At 41.2% G+C, this 22,566-nt stretch overlaps 1 protein-coding gene and 1 long non-coding RNA gene across 3 annotated transcripts in view; one reads left to right on the forward strand and one right to left on the reverse strand.

The window, feature by feature from the left end:
* LOC144823291 (uncharacterized) overlaps positions 1-20,544 on the forward strand; it is a 41,326-nt gene extending 20,782 nt beyond the window's left edge. Inside the window, exon 3 of the long non-coding RNA XR_013608761.1 lies at positions 20,460-20,544. This is a non-coding gene — a long non-coding RNA (uncharacterized LOC144823291). The remainder of the gene's footprint in view (positions 1-20,459) is intronic.
* The window catches only part of TANK (TRAF family member associated NFKB activator), a 386,559-nt gene that overhangs the window by 230,925 nt on the left and 133,068 nt on the right, over positions 1-22,566 (reverse strand). For both annotated transcript variants that reach the window (XM_078681664.1, XM_078681665.1), the window contains exons 3-4: positions 2,908-2,990; positions 113-258 (exon numbers count right to left, since the gene is read on the reverse strand). In XM_078681664.1, the coding sequence (XP_078537790.1) occupies positions 113-199 (87 nt within the window). In that variant the 5' untranslated portion in view covers positions 200-258; positions 2,908-2,990. The remainder of the gene's footprint in view (positions 1-112; positions 259-2,907; positions 2,991-22,566) is intronic.

Here is a 22,566-nt window from a genome sequence, read left to right on the forward strand (position 1 = left end):
CTGTAAAACATTAGAGACTGCATGAACCTGTAAAGAAAACGTATACTGTTATACCATGTGAGTTACTATATGTACACATATGAATTTGTATCAGTTTTAAGCATATACATACCTTCTGCTTAAGTTCTTTACGTGCATTATCCCTATCTATTACGGCCAGGCGGAAAGCTTCATATGCCTTGTTAAGTGTCTCTGCCATGCTTTTTCCAGATTTCCCAGTTTTCTATCATCACTAAAAAGGATGTCTTACCCAGAAACCTAAAAGACCACAAAAAGGGTTTTTAAGGCAAATATCCAAATTTATATTTGTATGCAAATTATTTGTGCCACCAATTGCATTACTCCCAAACTGTCTCAAAGCCTAAACTGAGAAGCACAACAACATCAATAAAATAGTAGGGTTCATGTATGCAGTACAATAATCTTTTGACCATTTCCAACATTTAATCTTCATATGCACATACTACAACTCCTGGATTCTCTTTGAATTTAGATATATTTAAATAAGTTTCCATCTTCACAATACTTAGATGGTTGAAAATGTCTCGATTCATGGGACCACAATTATGTTGCTTATCTATCCGTCCTTAAAAATGCAATTATTCTCTCCCAAAATAAGGAGAGCCTCAGGCACCTCAAAACAAAACTTCAAATCTCAGACAGACAACCAATTCCTGCTTCATATGATATTTAATAATATTCCAAGGATTTAAGCCTGAGGGAATGAACTTAAGTATACCATTATTAACATCATTAGCCTCGAGTTTCAACTAGCTTTCTGATTCCCCAACAAAGCTATTGTAAGGCACTTTGAACCGGCATCCTACTGCTAAGTCGTTAATACAGCACCAACAACTTACTTCAAGACTCCTTTGATCTCTTGCTACAAGTTGGTCTAGTCCAGGCACCCCACTGCGAGATTGTTGTTCCCAAAACCAAGCTAACATAGGTTTCAGCACGAGTGACATTACTGCATAATGTCTCTGTCATGCTGACTAATATCATGGTGTCTTAAAACCACTTTCTTGAAAGATTGTTTTATATTAATAGTCTCCTTGGATTTGGATGATCTCTTGCACATGGAAATTTAGTTTTCTGGTTCAGAAGGAATTAGAATATCTAGCAGCTGCAGCGCTCTTTCACAATATTGAGTGCAGCAGCGTTGAGTGCCCCATATGGACTAAAACTACATCACATTAACAGCGTGCTGTCAATTATAAATGTACTATTATTATTAATTCCATATCCATTTACCTTACTGATATACATATCTTCCAGATACATATATATGGAGATAAGGGGATAGGAAGACAACAAGCAAGTACTGTGGCCTGTAACTGGCTCAAGGAAGAAAATCTGGTGCAGAAAAGAAAACAGAAGGGACATGTGGAAGGACCTCGCAGTGAATAACTTTTGTTTTCCATACATACCCAAGTACGCACTCGGCTGCTGTAGGAGGACCCTGATGTTTGCTGATATAATACAGGATGTAAACCTTCCTGGGGGTTATATAGTGCATGTACATGAAAGTGAATCCTCTACCCACACACAGCAGTTGAAAGCAGGGGCCGATAACGTGGGTTGGTCATACATAAAATAAAATTGTAGAAGGGTAATAGATAATAAGAGGGATGATTTTCACCTCCGAATACTGAGTGACATCAAAGAAAAGTGTAACTTCGCTCTTGTTGTCCGTTTGTTTTCACTCAGAATCCCTTCACTACTACTATTTATTGTTCCTAACGCACCCACTATCATATTGAGGCTTCTCCATCTGACGAAATAACACAGAAGAGGGAGAACACCAAAGTAATCCTGACTGTGTAACAGAAGCAAATGAAGTAACCAACAAATCCAACTTCCTCACTGAATCCAGTGAAGAAACCAACACGCCTAAGTGCCCCACTGATGCAAGGACAGAATCAGTGGTATAGGCCCAATCTGAATGAGAAACAAAAGACATACCCTTGTGAGCACTTATCCAGGATATGTTGGCACCTCCTTGGTCTTTGATACATCATCTAAACTCAGATCTTGGATGTCTAGTGTTTCTCAACTTCTTAACAATATAAAAACTCAGCCTCTCACTGAGTCCTTTGCTGTACCCTTCATTTGTGCAAGACTCTCTCGGGATGGACTACTTGAAACCTTTTTTATTGACTGTGAAATAACACAATGGATTAGGGGTTTCAGAGTGTGAAGACAACACTGAACTTTTCTTATCAAGGATTTATGTGTGCTAGCAACAGCTCTGAAATGTCTCTAAAATATCCTTCTATTATTATATCCTTTATTAATTTCTGATTCTTTCCACCTTCAGGAATTGATTAAGCCATTGGGTCATTATATTTGATGCCTCTTTTCCATAGGTATTAAACCTGAATGAACAGAGTTCCAATGACAGAAGAAGCTGAAAGTCAACTACCACTGAGCTGTATAATGGCACATTGCCTATTTATATAGGCTGTATATACAGTATTATTATGCTTGTTAGCTTTATTCTAGGAAGTAATCTTCACTTATCACATTTCCCAAGAAAGTGGGCGATAAACTACCTGTTGACAATGTAAAAACCCACCCTCTATTATGACAGGAGGTTTAGATTCTATTAAAGACATAGAGGTGAAGATTATGACAAACCTTCTTTACTGTGTTCTCCAGCAGCAAACTCATAACACATAATACATAATGAAAAAAATAAGATAAAAAATGGTTGCTTGCTAAACCAAAAAGATGAACAAGAACATTACATTGTAAAGTTACTGATGACATAACAGTTTCAAGTTAAAACAGCCCTGACTGAGACACACTTCCTCTTCTTTGTCTGTAGCTCCATGCAATGAGCATTAGACAGCCTCAGTCAAACAAAATCAAAAGATGCACCACAATAATGCAACCGTTGTTTACCTTCCTGTGAGTTCAGAAAAAAAATCCAACAGGCAGCATATCGTCCAAATTCCCCGAGGAGCATCTAACAGGATTTTACTGAACTGTAGGTAAAGAAAAACATACCAAAAATGAATTAAGTAGGATGAAGGGTGGGATAATCTTTGCCTCTGCATCTTTAATAAAATCTAAATATTCTGTCAAGATAGCTAAATTATGACATGAAATGTTATCAACAGAATTGTGAGAAGCATGGACAGTAAATTTAAAATATTGGGATTTAAAGGCTGAGTTCTGAAACCAGTCTGCAACGTTCACTGAGGTCTCCCATTAGGCTTTGATGCCACTGTCCTCTAGAAGAGTGGGCTACAATGATCGATGCATCTATCCGAACCTCCCCTAGGATATATCTCACCCATCTAGCCAAGGTAGAGAAGGTGACAGGGATAAAGTTGTTTTTAATAGATATGAAGAACTACAAAGCCAAATGAAGACTGAAACAACAGTCTGAACCTCATAAAATTTCAAACATTGAACTACACATAGCTTTTCACAATCAGGAAAAAAGGGTAAAATACAGAGTGGACATAGTTTTAATTTTCCTTACGGTATAAAAATATTACACCCTGTGGGGGAAAAAAAATCTTAGTTACAAAGCTTCAACATCTGAAAGTCTTCTAAAAAACATTAAACATAAGATCATAGTGAGCTTCGCAAATAGCTGCTTTGTTCATTGCAACAGAAAATTAAAAAAAATATTACATCACAAAGAAATGAATATCTAAGCCCATGAGAAATCTTCACGTAGATAGATCGCAATGCCCTACACCCCAAAAATTGTTTGCCAAACATCTCCTCTCTAACTCGTGACCAGCTGGGATTAATACCCTGTAAGCCTTGCCCTGCTAAGGAGGATAGAGGAAAAAAGTAACTCCCAGGACCATAGAAGCTGAAACGTGATTTACCTGCCATTCCATAGACTAGCCGACCCAAACTGACCATGCATACTCATAACCTGCTTTAGTGGCCGGAGACCAGGAATCTTTGAAAACAGATAAAGCCTCCTGCTAAAGGCATGGGATATTCCATGATCCCCTGACACCTTCCATGCTATCAAAGGAAGATGACCTGGTAACACCAACTCATGTAGATCCCCTGAGGGGTCTACTAGAACGGGAGGAAAAGAGGGAATACGTGTGAGAAAGTTTACAGAGAGTTTGAGAAGCCGAGTGTACCAAAACTGTGCTGCTCAGAATGGTGTGACTAGGACCAGAGTGACTTTGTTCTTCCAGATTTGAACCAACGTTTTGAGAATCATCACAAAGGATGGAAAAGCGTAATGTTTTAGATATGACCAAGACTGATTGGAAGAGTCCACTGCCTCAGCTTCCTGATCCGGCCTCTAATTTTAAAACCGAGGAAGTTTGGAATTCAGTCAAGAGGCAAATAGATCTATCTGTAGAGGAACCCAAAGTTGATCAAGTACAAGGAAAACCGATATGTAAAGCACCCAGTCGCTCCTGTCCTGAAGAAACCAAGACCTCCAATTTACTACTGAGTTTTGCTAGCCCCGCAATTACTATGACTATTATGTTCCTGTCCAGAAAAAAAATCACAAAACTCTCTGGCCTGATCCGACAGACCTTTTGAAAGATCCGCTCCTAATTTGTTTATGTACTATACTGCTGATATGTTATCCATTCTTAAATGCAAACATGTCTGTGATGCCAAGCCATAATTTACTCCTGTCACAATCTGGCCGCACCAAGGCTCCCAACCTCAAAAGCTTGCATCTGCTTCTAAAGTGATATCGGGAACCAGGTCAAAAATAGGTCTTTCACTGCAAGCATCGATCTGGGAGAGATACCAGCCCAACTCCTATTCTACATCTTCTGGCAGAGAAATTAAAAACAAGCATGGGAACCTATTTCTCAAGTGCAGTGTCTTTAGGCACTGAAAAGCTTGTACTCAAGGGGATAATAGCTTGAATAGGCGCTGTCAAAGTTCTACTATACAGGCTAACAGATTAAACCTGTCTCATCAAAACTGAATCTTCTTCTTTATAATCTTGAGTTAGTGAGGCGCTGCTGAGCAAGGTGTAGGGATGCGATGTCGGATCTGGCCGGCTCGGGCCGACAGGTCAGTCCGCAGCACCCGGCTTTCCCACCCAGTTACGTGTGGTGGTGCTTTTGGTTATGTGGGCTCCCCCAGGTCCAAGGCGTGGGCTCCCCTTGCCATGTACTATTGGTGCTCGGTTAACAGCGGGCAATCAATTCTCAGGTCTGAAGTGCCAACGCTCCTCTGGAAGCTGTCTGGCCCGCGCCCCCAGACCAGCGCATTTGGGTGCTGCTCAGGTGTGGGAAGACATCTCCTGGCGTGTTGGATTGTATCCGCAGCCCCCCCCCAAAAGGTTTCCTATCGCGGTTCCTGTGTCTTGTCTCCAGAGCGAGGGGGGCATGCACCCGCAGGGGAGGGCCTGCGGGAAAACTGCTGGGCCCGGATTGGCGGGGGTAGAGGCGGTGATGGCCCCGTGCTGCAGAGGCCTCTGCACTGATCCCTTCCACTGTGTCTTCACCCGCAATCCAGGTGCAGCGGGGTACCTGGGAGAGTGTTTGCTGGGCCCGGGACAGGAGGCGCCTCCACCCTTGGGATGCACAGGCCACTGCGCTGGGTCCTTGTAATGTGTACTTTCACCCGGCTTCAACCCACAATCCCCCCGGCGCAGCGGGGGATCCCTGCAGGTGGTGCAGAGTCCAGGAAGAAGGGGGGAGGGCGGCGGTGATTTCCGTGTTTAGGACGCTCTTATGTAGGGCCCCCACGATGAGCGTTTTCACTGGGCCGTGGGCACTGCGGCCCGTCTCCCCATACTCACCCGAGCCCTTGTAATGGGTGTTGCACCTCCGATTAGGCTGGTCACCACTGCAAGGGCAATTCTCTTTTTTTCTCCGGCTGGACGGCCTGGGCAGACAGGGGACCCAGCAAAGCACTGCTGCTCCAGCCTCATTCTCACCCATGGTCCCTATCACCACAGGGCCCCGGAGGCAGGCTAGGTCGCCACACGCCTCCGCCTGCCATCGCAGAACTGAAGGAAGGCCAATGAGGGGGTCTGTGCAGCGTTCTTTGCCCCCGGTCCCATCACCACAGAGTTGTTATGTTATGTTAAAAGATTTTATATAGCGCAACTAACACCTGAAGGTTTCTTGGCGCTTGTGTTGAGGGAGCGGAGAAAAAGTGAGGGGACAAGATCAGAGTTTCCCTTTCTCTCTCTCTGTGTGGCTTTCCCAGTATTATGGGCTACCAGATCATGTTGTTTTTGTTATTTCAGGGGCATCGGGCACCGGCGCTTCAATGCCGTGCGGCCATTTTGGTCGATGGCTTGGCCACACCCCCAACTGTGGCCGAATTAGAGAGGATATTGTTGGACACATCTCCAAGGTTGTCCCGCAGGAGTATTTTGAGATTCATAAAAAAGTCCAAAAGGTAGGCATCTTAACCAAACTAAGGTGTGAAAAGTATCCGCCTGACAAGAGGACTATGGTGCCACAAAATTTGAATTTCTCAAGCTCCTAACTTTTTGTGCTAAAACCAACCACTTCAGCAGGACCTTGTCCAACAGCTATCTGGCTTTGAGAAGACTTCGGTGGATACAGCCTGAAAACGTGTCCTGCTAAAAGAGTCTGACTTCCATTTCAGAGACTAATACAGAAGAAAAAATATTTGATAACCCGGACCACTTGGTTGATGTGTCCAACACATGCGCTCCATTGTGGTCTACCTGAACTCTCACTTAGGTCCCAGTCAAATGCGAACAGCGACTACTGATTGCCGCTTTACTTTTTATTAGCCTTTTTTTACCTTAAAACCTTAGAAATTCATATCTAAAATTACCCTTATTGGATTTTCTCCTTTTGGTATCATTACATTTTTCTCTATTTTTATAAATTGGTTGTGGGATTTTTACTGTCCTATTTCAAGACTTTGTGTTTTGTTACTGCTAAATACTGTACGTGTTCCTGTGTCAAGGCTGTCTGCTCTGTGCCAAAGCTACCTTGGTTGAGCTATGGTTTAAATTAATAAAACTATATATAAAGGTGCTCCTTACAGGGAGGCTTTCACCATATGTGTTTGGTGGCCCATCATCACTGTGTGTCCTTGTCCATACTTAAACCCCAGATCACATGCTTTCACATCACTGAAGACTTCACTAAGGTACCATATTATGTACCATAAATAGTTAGGAACCCTATTTAAATCACAGGGCAGTGCCAACACATCACGTTGATTTATTTCTTATGATGTATTCTATAAGCGCTGAAGCCATGTAGCTAACACTCTTGTACCATACCATAAGACAATTAGGTAGATGGTTCCAAATTACACCAAAATACTCAACAGTCACATATAAAAGCCATGCTACTTTCATGTTTTGAAGCCACCAAGGACATAAATACTACGGTTATAGTGTCTACTTAAGCAAGCGTTCTGAAAATGCATTATACATGATGGAGAGAACTCTGCAATGCCTTGCTATATTCCATATGTTCAAAGCTCAAATCCGGCAGTGCATGTTCAATGCCATTAAAAGGCAAGACATTATCAATAATTGACAACAAATTGCATCGTGTGATGCTTTACAGCAAAAACAGATAACCCTTTAATTTTCATGGCCCCCTTCCAAACGGTTTCAAGGGCAATCTCACATGCGCAAAAATGCATTTCTGCCCACACAGACATATGTCTGAAACTAAGAAGTAAACAAGAAAAATGACGCTGTGCTTTAATTTGTTTCGCTTTTCTAGCAGGCACACAAGTATTACTTTGAATCATTCTTGCTTGAAATGTTTTAAGCTGGATTAGCTGTATAAACTGTATAATAGGGTCACATTTGTATTTTCCATAGTGAATTGAGCATTGAGTCAGACTAATCAATCCTTATCAGAATTAACCCCCAGATCGGAGATAGTAGGAGTGGAGGAGCTATGCTGATAGAGCACAGCTACTGCTGAGCAGTATATTTTTAACACTCAAAAAACATATGCTCACCCTTCATTATAGTGTATAAGCGAGGCACTCCTAAATTATCAGGCAATTATCTATATATTGCAACGATAACACAATCGCCTACAGAAGACAAGAGATAAAACTATATACAAACTACTCAGCATAGAGATCCCACATAGTTGGGTGCCAACATGCTTCACAATATTGAATAATACATAATAACACAGAACTTTGAAAATAGTCCCAACATAGCACACTATGCAATAAATTGACTTTTAAAGCATTCAACAACACTTGTTACCAACAGAATACTTGCGCATCTACATTTACCAGGTAATGGCAGGTTGGTCCTACACAAGCGGTAATTTACAATAACAACAGCAACTGTTATCACTCACTCCTATGATTATGAACTGCAGGTAAGAAAAGGCATCTCAACGATCACAGTTTATCCGCTCTATCAGAGATAGTAGTCTTGCAAACAGTCGCTCCAGGGTCAGCCAATCAGAAACAAACCTCTCCTAAGAAACTTAAAACCATCTCAGTGGTTACAACAAAACTCTCAATACACAGTTGGTATGCAATTACATCACAGAACAAGAAATCAGAGGAAAGGAGAAAATATAATAATCAGCAGTTCTTTGGAACACCCGCCACAAAAAACAATAACCTTCTATTCAGGTACAAAGCTTGTAACCTCCTGGTCACCCAAAGGGAAATCAGCTCATGCTGGGTCCATCAACCATTGCCAAAAGTACTGTTTCCTCTCCTTTTTCCTTGTCACACATACTCCTCAAAGGCAGTCTGATGAGAGACTGTAGGGAACTGGCTTACAAATTAAAAGAACTCATGTCACTCCACGCTATCCTCTACATTGGAATTAGAGGTGGTGAGGTGCTATATATACTTGCAAACAAATTATTAGCATCTTGCTAGGAAGCAGTGAAGGATTCTACCGCGCTATTTCGCTTCAACAGAGCCTGGATGGCAGTGTCTGCAGCTACCCTCGAAGACATAGCTCCCAATGTACCTTCCTTTGCCATCCCATTCATTTAGAGTATTAAGTTTTCTTATGAAGGTTGTCTTATTGGGGTATCCAAGCTCTTTCGCCCTTTCAAAAGCCAAGTACTAATGCACCTGCCACTCCCTCGGGTTCAGGTACAACCCCATTCGTGCGAGACTCAGAGCGAAAATAATCTTACAATAGAAAGTATGTAGCCTCCTTGAGGACACAACAGCCTCACTCATGGGGTGGGGGTCTGGGTCTTACAGACATAATTTCTGACAGCTCTTGCATTAAGGAGCGATCTATGCCAGTTCCCTAAGTAGGGGGCCATCCCCATTCAAATTTAGGATCTTAAACTGAATACTGGCTAATGCAGTCAAGAAATTTAGGTTTCTGCAACCGGGATGTAGAGGAGACTCTGGGTCCGTTTCTTAAAATCTTGGCTACTGAAATATAAAACAATAGCAAGATACAATCTTTAATTTTCAAGCTAGTAATTGAACTGGTAATAGTGGGAAAGCTGACCTCTTCAAGTAAGGGTTGTAGCAGAGTATCTGTAGGAAGTGGAAATATCTGTAGGAAGTGGACCATTCCCCTGGTGACTGTCACGTTGCTTTCTAAAATGAACAATTCTGTTTTCTTAATTTCTCTCCCACTAACAGTTGTCTTACCTAACTCTGTAGTGAGGATCTCTCTAGTGCCCTAGTCTTATACCAAATTTCTCACGTGAGAGGCGGGACAGCTTAAGCGCCAGGGTACACTTCCCCATAGTATTACAATCCATTAACATCAGAGTGGCCTAAATGAGAAAAGCGAAAGGACCTGTGCACTTTGCACAGCCTAAGGACTTATGTCTTTGTTTTTAATTGTGGACAACTGGAACTTGCTAACACAGTCAATAGAGGAAGTGTCACCCAACGTTTTGCTGCGTTATAAAGCATATTTATGTACTCTTCAGTGGTTTTTAATATGGTCGACAGGATAAACATGGCTGCATAAATATAAAGTCGGGTATACTGGCGTTGCCAGGGTGAAACCCTATCAATCAAATACAAAGTATAAACTCTTGAACATATCGGAATTTAATGTTGAAACCCTTTCAAGATCATACCACCCTTCTCTCATATAAAGAAATAAACTGTCAAAACACACAAGGTTTCCAACATTTAGACACTTTAAAGTTTGAATCTTTCTTCTACACTTACAAAGGTTGCAAAGCAACCACAGGGCATAACAAGCCACGTTCATTCACCCTTTACACTCTGAAAAAGGGCACTGTGTTTCACATGGAGAACATGTAACACACTTTTCAAAAGCATTGAGAATTACCCCGTAAAAACAATACTAATATAAGCAATTAATGCTATGAAAACCAGTGTGTGCAAATTCATTCCCATTTTATCATGTACATACATGCTAAAGTGGCAGATTGACCAGTAATCGATAATTCACCAGAAAACATCCATAACGACGGTGGCAATCATTTGAAAAATTGTGCAGTGTGATAGTGCAGACGGTGCAGCGAACGATGAGGCACAGAAATAAAATGCATACAATTAAAAAATAAATGTACTCATTTTGTGAAGGAGCCTGCAATGTATATGGCGCTGTTATTTTTTTATACTTTATTGGTTTCTGAAGGATGCTGACAATTCAACCCCAAGCGTTAAATTTGGTATAGAGTAATCATTTTGACAAACATTGCCAAGGCCACTTAACCCCTTCCCCGTGGTGCTAATTTCCCCGCTGTGCTGGGGGAAGGAGGGGCGCGTGCAGCACCGCGGTGCTCGTGACGAGTTCAGCTTGTCATGCAGCACGGTGGTGCTGTGCTCATGACGAGCTCAGCTTGTCATGACCAATAGAACGCTCAGCAAAGCGGGGGAATTAGCCCCACGCGTGAGCGCCGCACGTGTCATGACTAGCTCAGCTCATCATGAGCACAGCGGCACCGTGACTCATGAAGAGCTGAACTAGTCATGAGCACAGAAGAGGTTAAAAAAGAAAATCCATCAATAAAATTAGGTTAAAAGCAAATCTAAGAATTCCTGACAACCAGATGAGTTGATTACAAGTCTAACAAGCGGCTGGCTCCTTGACAAATGGTGCAGAAAAAAATAACTAAAATAAAATCTCCTTGTGAAAGAAACAAACAAAGCAGAACCGCGCTCAGAGTTGTGTGACAGTAGATCAAGTCAGATCCTCTTGACTAAAGTCCCAGCTCTAGGAGTTCTTAAAAAAGCAGAGCTCTTAGTCCTGGCCCCTTGATATACCTCATTCAAAAAAGTTGTTGTCCAGAGATTTTTGTTTTTGTATCATTAGAGAAGTAATTTAGTTTGGGTAGATATTGCTTATCCCAGCCGAATTTTTTCTGGACGACATTTTTTAAAATGGCAAATGTGTTGCAGTGATGATGTAATATTTCAGGAACCATGAGACCTTTATACTTCATTTTGGTGTCAAAACATAGGTTTTGGGGGTCAAGTAGTCCTATAGAGTCAGAATGAACTTCTCAGAGCAGCACTTCCACCATTTTCCAAAATAGCAGCTCTATAATGATGTGTTTTAGCCATCATATTGGTAATTTATTTGTAATATTGTTTTTTACTTCAGGTTTTCCGTTGATTCAAATTCGTAAACATGAGCGAAGCAGGTGGTAGCAGAGGATCTTTACCTCCTGACAGAAGTGAAGGTAACAGCAAAATCTGAGGACTCCGTCAGCAAATATAAATATTTATATGCCAAACTAATCCGAAAGAAAAACTAACATCAACTGCGGCTGGACAGAAAAGAGCTTGACATGCTGCAGAAATACGGCAAGACTAAGTTCACAAAAGATTGAAACTGATGGATGAAGAGGGTCAGATATTTGATCATTGTAACAACAGGTGCTACAAGTCGTATACAACGGAAAAAGCCTGGGAAAAAATTGTCAAAAAATAGCAGAAATCAGTGAATCACAAAAAGAATCTCAGTCTTCTGAGAAAGGGACGACACCAAAACAAATGCCCATCAACATAGAAGATCCACTTCCAGCAGCTGATCAGAAAGCAAAGGATCTTCAATGTGTCATCTGTGGTTTAGGCAGAACAAGGGCCAAAGGGACTGACAAAAGAACAAAGTATAGAGTAGGTGAGTCCCAAAGGGCAAACATGTTTTTATGTGCAGCTAGATTCTTCCAAGATGAGGTTTTCAGCCGAGCAGCTGATCTAAACAACAAGGTGAATGCATATGCAGCAGATTTGTATGCCCACCCGAATTGCATGCAAGCATACATTCGAAAATATGAACATACATTGAGCTCCCAGCAGCAACATAACTGCCAGCCTTCAGTTAAGTTTGCACTTGAAAAAGCAAGAAAAATGAAGTTTTAAAGCCACTCTTGAGTGTTGGCTACGGGTTCGCAATCCGTGAGATCAGAGAAACAATGGTTAATATTGATGGAACTGTACTGATCCATAATAATGAAATTCCACATTTTCTGGTGAGTACAATGACAGAATTAATTGTTATCAGACTAACAAAAAGAAAGAGCCCCTTCTGCTGTTAAAAAGTGTTGTTCTGCTGTTCCTCAAGTGGTAAAATGCAGTGTCAAGGAAAGGCTGAGTCCAGCTAAGCCACCCTGGGGTCTATAGTTGGAAATCCATTTGTTGGATTTCAATGCCCTCACACACCCTTTCAGGTGTCATGCTTCATCATATGGGCTGCTCCACGTTGGGTCGGCGGTGCAATACCAAACGGGCTCACCTTCGAAATGGGCACACGTTGTCGGAGATCTTTTATCCAACAGCCGTATGGTGAAGTGTGGGTATGGGGCCAGAAGCGTGTAGATGTGCAACCATGATTTTAAAAGGTAGGACTGGGAGTACCTGATATGGAATAATTTTATTCTGGGGGTCTCCTGTCCTAATTAAAAACAGTGAGCACAGCACTCGTCCGAGAGTAATGTCTTGAGGTATATTGTCCGTGTCTTATTCATCAGAGGTCAACATGTTTCTCGCGTATTCAGTATTTACTCGTGATTCTTCAGGAACGGAAAGGATGAAAAACTATCCACACTAAAAAATCTCTTGGTAACTCAGTTATTACAAAAGAAGACAGGGTATCTTATTCAAGGTGAAATACCTGTGGTAGCCTGGATCTGCCTAAGTTAGTAAAGTGTCCAGGCATCAACAGTACCCGGTGGTCAATACATCGGGCGTAGCTCCTATATTTGCTGGAGTTTAGTATCCAAGCGTAGTTCCTTTTGACCTACCCTACGCACCTGGTCCGGGAGGTGTTCTCAGCTGATCTGACTTCTGACATTCTTTCAGCCAAAATAAGATCACAGGATGTAGTAAAATCAGCAGGAACCATTTTAAGAAACGTCGTGAAAGATTTAGATTTTGAACTTAATGACCGATTTTGTGCTCCCCCCGATCTCCACAGATCATGGGAGTCAACAAGAATGCCTGATGTTGTCTTAACATTTTTTACATGATTGTTTAATACCAGCAAAGCAAAACTGTTACAAACTAAAGTTCTTGAGTTCGGAGCAGAAGCAAACAACACTGATGATGGTTTTGAAGGTACAAGCGAAGAAGTGGAAGACAATACCATGTAGTGACAGGACTATGCTGTGCAATGTCCTGTCTTTTCCAAATCATGCTTTTAATTATGTCATGGCTAAAAGAAAACTCCTCTATACATGTTGTCAGCCACAAAATCTATGACAAGTGCAAAAGTAGAGAGCTAATCACTGCATTGAATAGGAATTGGTGTACCAACAAGTTATGACATAGGACGGCTGCTACACTTGATCATTTTGATTTTGAAAACAGCTCTTCTTTATCTGGAACATCCAGCACACGTGATACTGCCATGGTGCTTTTTCAAGACTGTTTCAGTGAAGTAGCTGCTGGTAAATAAGTTGTGTCAGCTGTAGGCATAAACAGACTAAGCTGCACACTTATAACCCAATTGCCTTGCCAATGTGTGCAAAATCAATACAAGCCATCAACACATCCCAGTCTACCAGAATGTTTCAAAGTGGCTGAGACATTAATCTTCTTCATCCTGATGCTGTGGTCAGCAAAGCTGATTTAACCAGATTTACCAAATCACTTATTTGGCGCAGACTGAAGGATGAAGAAAAGTCAGTTCCTCAGTGGGCTGGAATTCATGCTCTGATCTGCAGGAATACCGTCCCGCCAAAGAAGGTTGGGTTTTTACCAGTAATACCATCTCCAGTCACAAACAACGCAACAGTATAGACCGCTCTAAAAAAAATTCAAAAACGTGCTTTCTCAGCTTGAAGATCAGCATATCCTGCCAATTTTCTGCTATGGTGTTTTCCCTATTGTAGCTGAAATTTTATGAGCAATCCAGTAGAATTTGATGACCAGTATCCAATGATGGGCGTTTTCCACATGACAAACGTTGTGTTGTGTTGTGGTGTGCAGGAAGTTATCTCAGTGGATGTGGCATAGATGATGCACTTATTGAGGCTGAAATCTTTGGAAGCAAATCTGTCCAGTCAGTATTGAGCAGAACTCATTATATTCGTTAGTTACAAGGTATGCTTATATCGGAGGCTATAGAAACGCTGCGTTGGAATACTTTCTGGAACAAGAATGACAAATTAGGTTTTGCATATCTTATTTCACAAGTTAATAAGGCACAGGGAGCCCTTCATTCAAAAGACATAATGCAAAGACAGGCAATGTTCAACACACTTAGTTCAAAATCAGAAAACCTGACAACTAAATATGGAGAGTTTATCAAAGAAATGTGAAGAAAATTAAGGATTTTGCAAGTACTGGGGAAAAGTTTTACACATGATAGCGAAAAAGTTGGTACATGCTGATCAGGAAGGTGATTGGGAGCTGCACTTGAAGACTGTGAAGTCACTGATTACTGCGTTTCACAAATTCGATTGCATAAACTACCTGAGATATGGGTCCTGGTATTTGGAAAGAGTGAAGGAGCTATACTGTGGAAACCCATACCTCTATAGAAAATTCATCCAAAGACATTTTGTGATAAAAAACAGAGAGAGAAGATCAATGCTGTGGCTCCAGATATGAAACTGGAAAAGACAATCCAGAGATAACATAAAAGCTCCATGGGAATTGTTGGTCAGACAAGTAAAAGCGAATATGTTGCTCAATGGCAGCTAGTTTACCATTAATTCCTTTCTATTTGCAATGTTTTTAGAGAGATGACAAATTCAAAATTAATGGACTATCGTTAAACAGTTCCACATCATGAACATGTGAGAAAGAGAGGGGAACTTTTAAATAAATATGATGACAGCCTTCTTCATTTCATGCAGCAGCAAGGAAACCCCTTTGAAATGACTGAGCCTGTGCAACTACACAACTTCGTGAACAAACAATATGTAGATAATGATGTAAACACACGTCTACTGGATGTCCTGGAACATGGATCGAAACTATACGCACAACTGAAGCAGGAGAGATTTGTATTGAAAGAGAGAAAGCTGTTTGTCAATCACTAAAGCTAAACTTCCACACCTTATAAGCCATAGCAAGAGTTTCATCCAATCGGCCACTACAAAACAGGTTACAAAACTTTTGACAGCACAGAGTGCTTGATGTGGCAAAAGAAAGGGGGAATTTATCATGGACATTCTGTCGCATGATCTTCTTTCCAACAAGTGCATTATCTGATGGACATGCTGCAACCAAACCAATAAAGCACAAACTCGCACAAGAGCTCGAAAAAAAACTTTCACCTGAAGTATTTCAATTCAAAAAGGTGTCCTCACTGAAAACTGCTGTTTTATGGACTATATGTCACAATTGCTAATGGTCAAGATTTCATCCATGCAATACTTCAGAGAGGTCGTTCAGGTTGTTCTACAGATATCAAAGTCAGTGTGCACCTTGCAAGAACTACACATTGTCTTTGACAGTTATCTTGAACCATCGGACAAAGAATGGGAGAGATTCAGACAAATTTCTACAAGTGGAACAATTGACCTCGCCTGCATTTAAAATTCGATACCTATAATTGTGCAACTTGATAAATTCTGGTCATCAACATCGAAGATGAACATGGAGATGTTAACTCGCCAAAACATTGCTGATGCTTCAGTGAACACTGAATTTCTAATTATTGCAAGTGAAATGATTGTCAATGAGGAGCTGGTGCCTGCAGAGATATATTCAAAAGGTACAGGCGATTTTATTTAAGAAATTAGTAGCAAATCGGACGAAGCTAACCTTCGTGTTGTGCCACATGTTGAGTGGACTGTTCGAAATGTTTCCTTATCAAGGAACAAATTCTTATTGGAGATGATGCTATGAACAAACCTGGAATAAAGCTTGGAGCTTTTACTGCTGAACCAGTGAAGTTTATAAAAGGCTTTGCTGAGACAAAAAAAAAAAAGTGACTTTAAAGACGAAGAAAAAGATCTTCTGCATGTGTGGAAAATGAGTTCTGACTGTCACACATTTAATGATCTTCGGTACAGGTAGTTCAGGAGATCAGTCCTGCTAAGTGGCCTTCCACCGATGTCATATTCTGTGCGTGCTACGCAAACAAATGATGTGTGGACACAATAAAAGAGCTTTCTACTTGATCAAAAGATGTGTTAATGTTTTGGCTCATGCATATGTAGAGAAGATCAGTGTGAATTTGGTTGGGAAGATATTGATGGGGTACTAAAACCTACAAAATTTCTAAAGCCTCTACCCAAAGAACTTACACGTACATGTACTTGCAAACCATGTGCCACAAAAAGTTGTTCCTGCCGATGTTCTCTTCTCAAATGTTTAATTTCTGCAAATGTACCACGAGCGATTGCCTAAACAAGCAAATAAATAAAGTGAACTAATTATCCTCTTTCAATTGTAGTCTTCTTGGCCCAATTGTGGCTTAATTTGTTTTTAAATTTAGAATGTGACCAGTAGCAGCACCTTTCTTGTCTGCTGTTATCCTGCGTGTTTGTGTTATGTCAGTGGATTTAAGATATTATTTTCTTCAAAGATTGGTGTTATTTGAGTCAGGAGAAGTTTCCCAGAAGTTGAATGGGTACACTTATAGGCCCTTCCAGTATTTAATGTTTAATGAATAACATTATTTACAATTCCTTTACCCAGACAGAACTGTTTATAGTTCATAACTGTGTACCCAGGTTCTGAGGGACACAGGGTAACCCCATTACATTTAATGGGCCACTGTCATGCAGGAGACCTCAGCGATCTGTACTCTTGACCCTTCAGCTCCTCAGTGGAGTCTTCGGACTGGGGTCTCCAAGCAGCAGCACCCCAAAGCTCTCATCCGAGATCACACATCCTGCTTGCCCCAGGTCCCCTGACCACTATCAGGGCTCCCATATATCTTGCAATATTGTGGGGTAACACCTAGGGCATCTTCACTCAGAACCTGTCACTGATATTAAACAGAAACTCTCTCCACTAGGGTCCTTAGCACGTCCACCTGTTACTGACCCCCCAGAGGGAGTGGGAGTTTAGCTCTACTGGGTTTGTTGTGGAGTCAATAGAGTCCCTTGAAGTACAAGCCCAGGCTGTCCCTCCACTCCAGACAGGAGTTCGTCCTGACTGGGTTGTCCTTTCTTTTTCCTCTAAATTTGCTCTTTTTCCTCGGAGTTTCTTCCTCGTCCATGGGTTTTAAGGTGGAAGTGGAAAGGTACTAAAAAAAGTGGGCATCCCTTCCCACCCAAAGACTTCATATCAATCATCCACCCACCCACTAACAGACAGCTTTTGGAGCATCCCACAGGCTAGTATACCCTGTCCTTACACAGAAACCTGAGATTTTCCACAATGACAAAATCACGTTTTTGTTTGCAAGAACTTTCACTTGGGACTTGGCCCCACCCCTGACTGTCACTAAAAAGCTGGACCCTTTCCTCCAAGGCTTCAAAGTAAGCCCCTGGTGCCAGATGTCTGCCTGCTGCCCATTGTCCCTCTGTAAAGAGAATGCCTAGATTGTGTAGTGAAGTATCACGATAACAAGCCTATGCAGATTTCACCCACACCCTCTTCCTCTATATAGTAGGAGAAGGTTTAGCCCCTCCAAGCAGGCCTTTTGTCTCAGGAGGCATTGGTCAACCTGCTGGCCAGCAGAATAATTAACTTAGCCCAGAAGGTTAGTTCAAAAATCAAAACTCATTAGGGGCTGGCATATGGAAATATTACAAAAGTACGAGAAGGAGCGCAAATAGGGGCAAATTAATATTATATTTTTGCTCCAAAACTTTTTTAACAAAGGGAAAGGGCCTTAAATCATCTGTCTATGTTGAGCCAATTCAAAATTCATATTTTGTGCCGGTCCCATCTAAAGTGTGAATAAAGTAAAGCAACCACTGAGCACAACAGATTCACACTCTAGTTAAAAAGAAATGGAGATATTGTTTTTTGATTTCCCAACTTAATTAAAAGGCCTGCACAGGCCATAACAATGTATTAAATTTCCCATCTTCAACAGGGTATCGGTCTATAGATACCAGGCTACTGCAGACAGTAGCCTACCGCGCTCGATCTACATCCATGCACATGTCTGTGCATACATACGGGTTCATGTGTAACCAGCACATAGTCTCTTGGTCCGGCTGTGCAGCAGTGGGCCTTACTTGAAAAGGTGTACTCTGGGCGTTATCACTCAACCCATTTTACCAGAAGCTTACCATAAGTAAAACCCAATTAGTGAGCCACACTCACAGCAGAGGTCCAAAAGCCAGTGGTTAAAAACCAAAACATTTACAGGGGTTTAAGAAGGTCAGAAACCTCTTCTCACAGCAACCTGGTATTCTCGAGGAATCTAATGTCCTCTGCATGATTTGCAGGCAGAGTCTCTGCCCTAAGTTAACACACAAGTGAGTTCTGTCCAATTTTGCATTTTTGTTTTGGTTTAGGCACACTGACAATCATCCATGTATAATAGGACCCTCTGTAGCTAGAAACTATAAAATGGTGTGACCCAGAAGAGGGTTGTGTTGTCCAAAGGAACATACCAAGCGTGCTTTACATACAGAGCAGAACTACTGTCCCCTCCAAATGTAAGGTACTGATATTTGTGGCAGCATAACCAGTTAGTTGTAGGACAAGACTTTTTCTGGTACTCAGAGAGGTGAGAAGCCTACTGGTCTCAGCATACAAACTCACTGTTTAGTCCAGTACAACTGGGTCCTATGCTACATGCCCGTGTTCATGAGTGCAATGTGGGTGTTTGGATGCATGAATACCTTCAGTGTAAGGTACAAGTATGCAAGAAATATATATGCCATGTTAGTCTCTGGACACTGCGGTATCTATTTTGATTTAATTGTGGCTGTATAGTGTATAAAATAGATAATGGAAGTCACCTTCCAGAGGAGCTACGTGAATTGCAGCAGTCTGACTTAGACCAAGCCTTTTGTATGGTTAGAGAAATCATTAGGTGTGTAGGTGTGAAAGGACAAGAAACAGCAGTGGATTTGAAATACAAGGATGTTCCCCGGCATGTCCTGAATTTTGCTCACACAGAGGTACTACAGGCAGAAGCAAGAAAACTGGCTAATGTGAAGCCTGTCCCTTCCTTTGTGTGCCAATGTTTTGGGTATAGCTGTTACTGCTCAGTGGAAAAGGCTGAACAGGTTCAGGTTGCGTAGTGCTGCTAAAGCTAGGTATCACTCCTTCCCGGTAGAACTGGACGAAATACTCCCACTTAAATGTATCATTCGGTAGAAAGGAACTAGAGGACGGTTGAAAAAACTTACAGGATGTTTGAGGATCATAGGGCAGTTGTGTGAATATCAGCTATGGAGAAATGGGCGCTTGATGTGGGTGAGAATTGGTCAGACTGCTCTGGTTATCTTCAACTACAGGCACTAGCTAATACATTACACTTTTTTTCATAGAACCTACCTGACCCCATATCTGTGGCATAGGATAAACCCAGACAAAGATCACTTATGTCAATGATAGGCTCCCCATATGCGGGATTCATGCACTTAGCTTTCATTGCCCTGTCATCTCTTATTATTAGAAGCTATGACTGCAGAACTTGGGAAAATGCTAGTTTGTGAGGTGAGTTGCTCATCACTAGTTATATTATTGGGATATGTGTCTGACCTGTCTACGTCGATTTGCAACCTTGCAGCCATAATGCTCCTCTTAGAGAAAAGGTGAGTGGCCTTGGGTTGGTGGAGAGGATTGTACTCTAGAGCGATAGACTGAGTGGAAGATGCGATCTAGTGCATCACTTATCGCAACATATAATATGCTCATACCGGATTGTAATAGATCCAAGGACATTTGGGAACCATTCAAAAGTTATTGTAGACAACACTAGGAAGGGATGTGGGAGAATGGATATTGTGGCTAAATGCGGTATTGACATGGCGTACTGATTTGACTAACTGCTCTCAATGGTAAAACTATAATACTCAACTGCATCAAGAAAAGTTGGCATGTCCTGTACGACTTCCCCTTCGTGTCATGGGTATAGGGGGCCCTGACAAACTGCAATGCTGTTGAATGTAACTACGTTGCTCTTTTCTGTTATCCTTGTTTCTTTTTCATTAATTCACTTCATTGTCATGTTTGTTCTATATGGAAAGAGAGAAAGAAAGAAGGAACGAGAGAAAGAAAGAAGGAACGAGAGAAAGAAGGAAAGAGAAAGAAAGAAAGAAAGAAAGAAAAAGAAAGAAAGAGAACGAGAGAAAGAAAGAGAGAAAGAAAGAAAGAAAGAAAGGAGTAAAGACTCAACAGGGCAAACGGCAGACAGAACTTTCTGCACATTGAAACCAGATACTGACCTAATTGTCACCAACTTTGGGGGTGGGTGGAGGGGAGTGGAGAGAGCCTAATCCCCTCCTAATGTATGCGAAGCATGACTCGATAATTCTCCATTTATATGCTACGGATCCACAAGAAAGAAGGTCACATTAGTGTAGTGATACCGTTGTGAAGTAGCCTTTTTCCTTTAATCCATTATGATTAAGGACAGTATTGTTATTGTAAGAGTAAACTACTTATCTTTTATTGATATCAAATATGTGGTCAATGTAATTAATGCTGGGTTACTGTCTGCAGTGTTCCTTTATGTGCATCTAACCCATATCACCTCTCTGGGTAAGCACTGGACAGCTCACCCACATATACCTTGGAGAGTCAAGTGCTGAAGAGGGGTACATGTTGCTCGAATTGTAGGGCCACTACAGGTAAGACCGTGAGAAAGCATTGGTAAACACCAGTAACGGTTATTTCCCAGTATCTCTGTAAGCACCCCAAATCGGGCCTAACTATATCAATTATTTGCCCTGCCAGAGAGCCCTAAAACTGTTCAGTTGATATAAAACAATAATTATCTGTGTATAGTAGGCTGAATCGGACTGATAGGTTACCACCTATTGAAACAATTATGATGGGCTCTCTCCTAAAGCAGCAAATCTGATTAGGCCGCACTAACACCACTTTGTAAATTAGTGCCTGGATTGGCACCCCAGAAGTCCTGATGGTGCTGTAGGTTTTGTAAAATAAATGGAATAGAAACAGCAATATAATATGTTTTAGCTGTGCATACTTTTAAGGAAATCATACATTCACTTTTGGTCCTTACCCCAAAATACAGTAGTGACAAATATATCAATGTTATTGAATGTGTTGATGGATCCAGAAGCCAAAGAAACAGAGGATCAGATTGGTTTGTTTGTATTGTCACTCTCTGAACATGACGGCTGCTTTTAGCATCAACTAGAGCATCTTTACCTTCATTACGAATCAGAAGGATGGATGCATTTTTCATTGTGTAAGGACACTGGGTCAGATGTCCTAACACTGGATTCACAAAAAGCGGCAACAAATTACGCACATCTCTTCCAAATTGCGATACATTAGGCCTTTCTACAACCATTTTGGGCCATGTGTATCATAGTTCCGTTTTGCGAATTCTAAATAGCGATTTTTAAGGAATCGCTATTTAGAATTCGCAAAACGGTATGTATGTAAAAAAAATCGCTTCTTTTTAGCGATTCCTTCACATTCCTAATTTGCGATTAGCAAATTGCTAATCGCAAATTACCCATTCATTTCTATGGGCCAGGAGGCCCAAAGGAATGAAGGGGAAATTTGCGATTAGCAATTTGCTAATCGCAAATTAGGAATATTTTCAAGGGTGCAGGGGTGTCTCAAGAACACCCTGCTGCACCCCTGAAAATGACATGTGGGGGCATATGGCGCACATATGGCGTCATATGGCACCTTTGGTTTTTTTGAAAATTGCTTTTTTTTTTTAATTTCGCAACTTACCACCAACTAAAAGTTGGTGGTAATTTGCGAACCCTTATGGGCATTTTTGAAGTATTTTTTCTTTGATACATTGCATTTAAGGAATTGCAAAATGTGCGATTCCTTAAGTGCAAACGCAAAATAAGGAATAGCAAATTTTGCGATTCCTTATTTTGCAGCAAAAATGTTACATACATACCATTTAGCAAATTAGCATTCGCAAAGGCCGAAATTCTGCGAATTTCGGCCTTTGCGAATGCTAATTAGCTTGATACATATGGCCCTTTGTGATTTGATAATCTGTTACCGAATTGCAAAATGGGTTTAGTACAATTTAAAAAACCATTTAGCGGTTCCAAACCCTGTGAATGAGCAAATCACAGGCTTTGCAACCGTCTAACGGCTTCGTACATCTGGCCCATTGTTTTCTGTTAATGT

The sequence above is a fragment of the Lissotriton helveticus genome, chromosome 3_1, assembly GCF_964261635.1.
Source record: "Lissotriton helveticus chromosome 3_1, aLisHel1.1, whole genome shotgun sequence".
Taxonomy (NCBI): domain Eukaryota; kingdom Metazoa; phylum Chordata; class Amphibia; order Caudata; family Salamandridae; genus Lissotriton; species Lissotriton helveticus.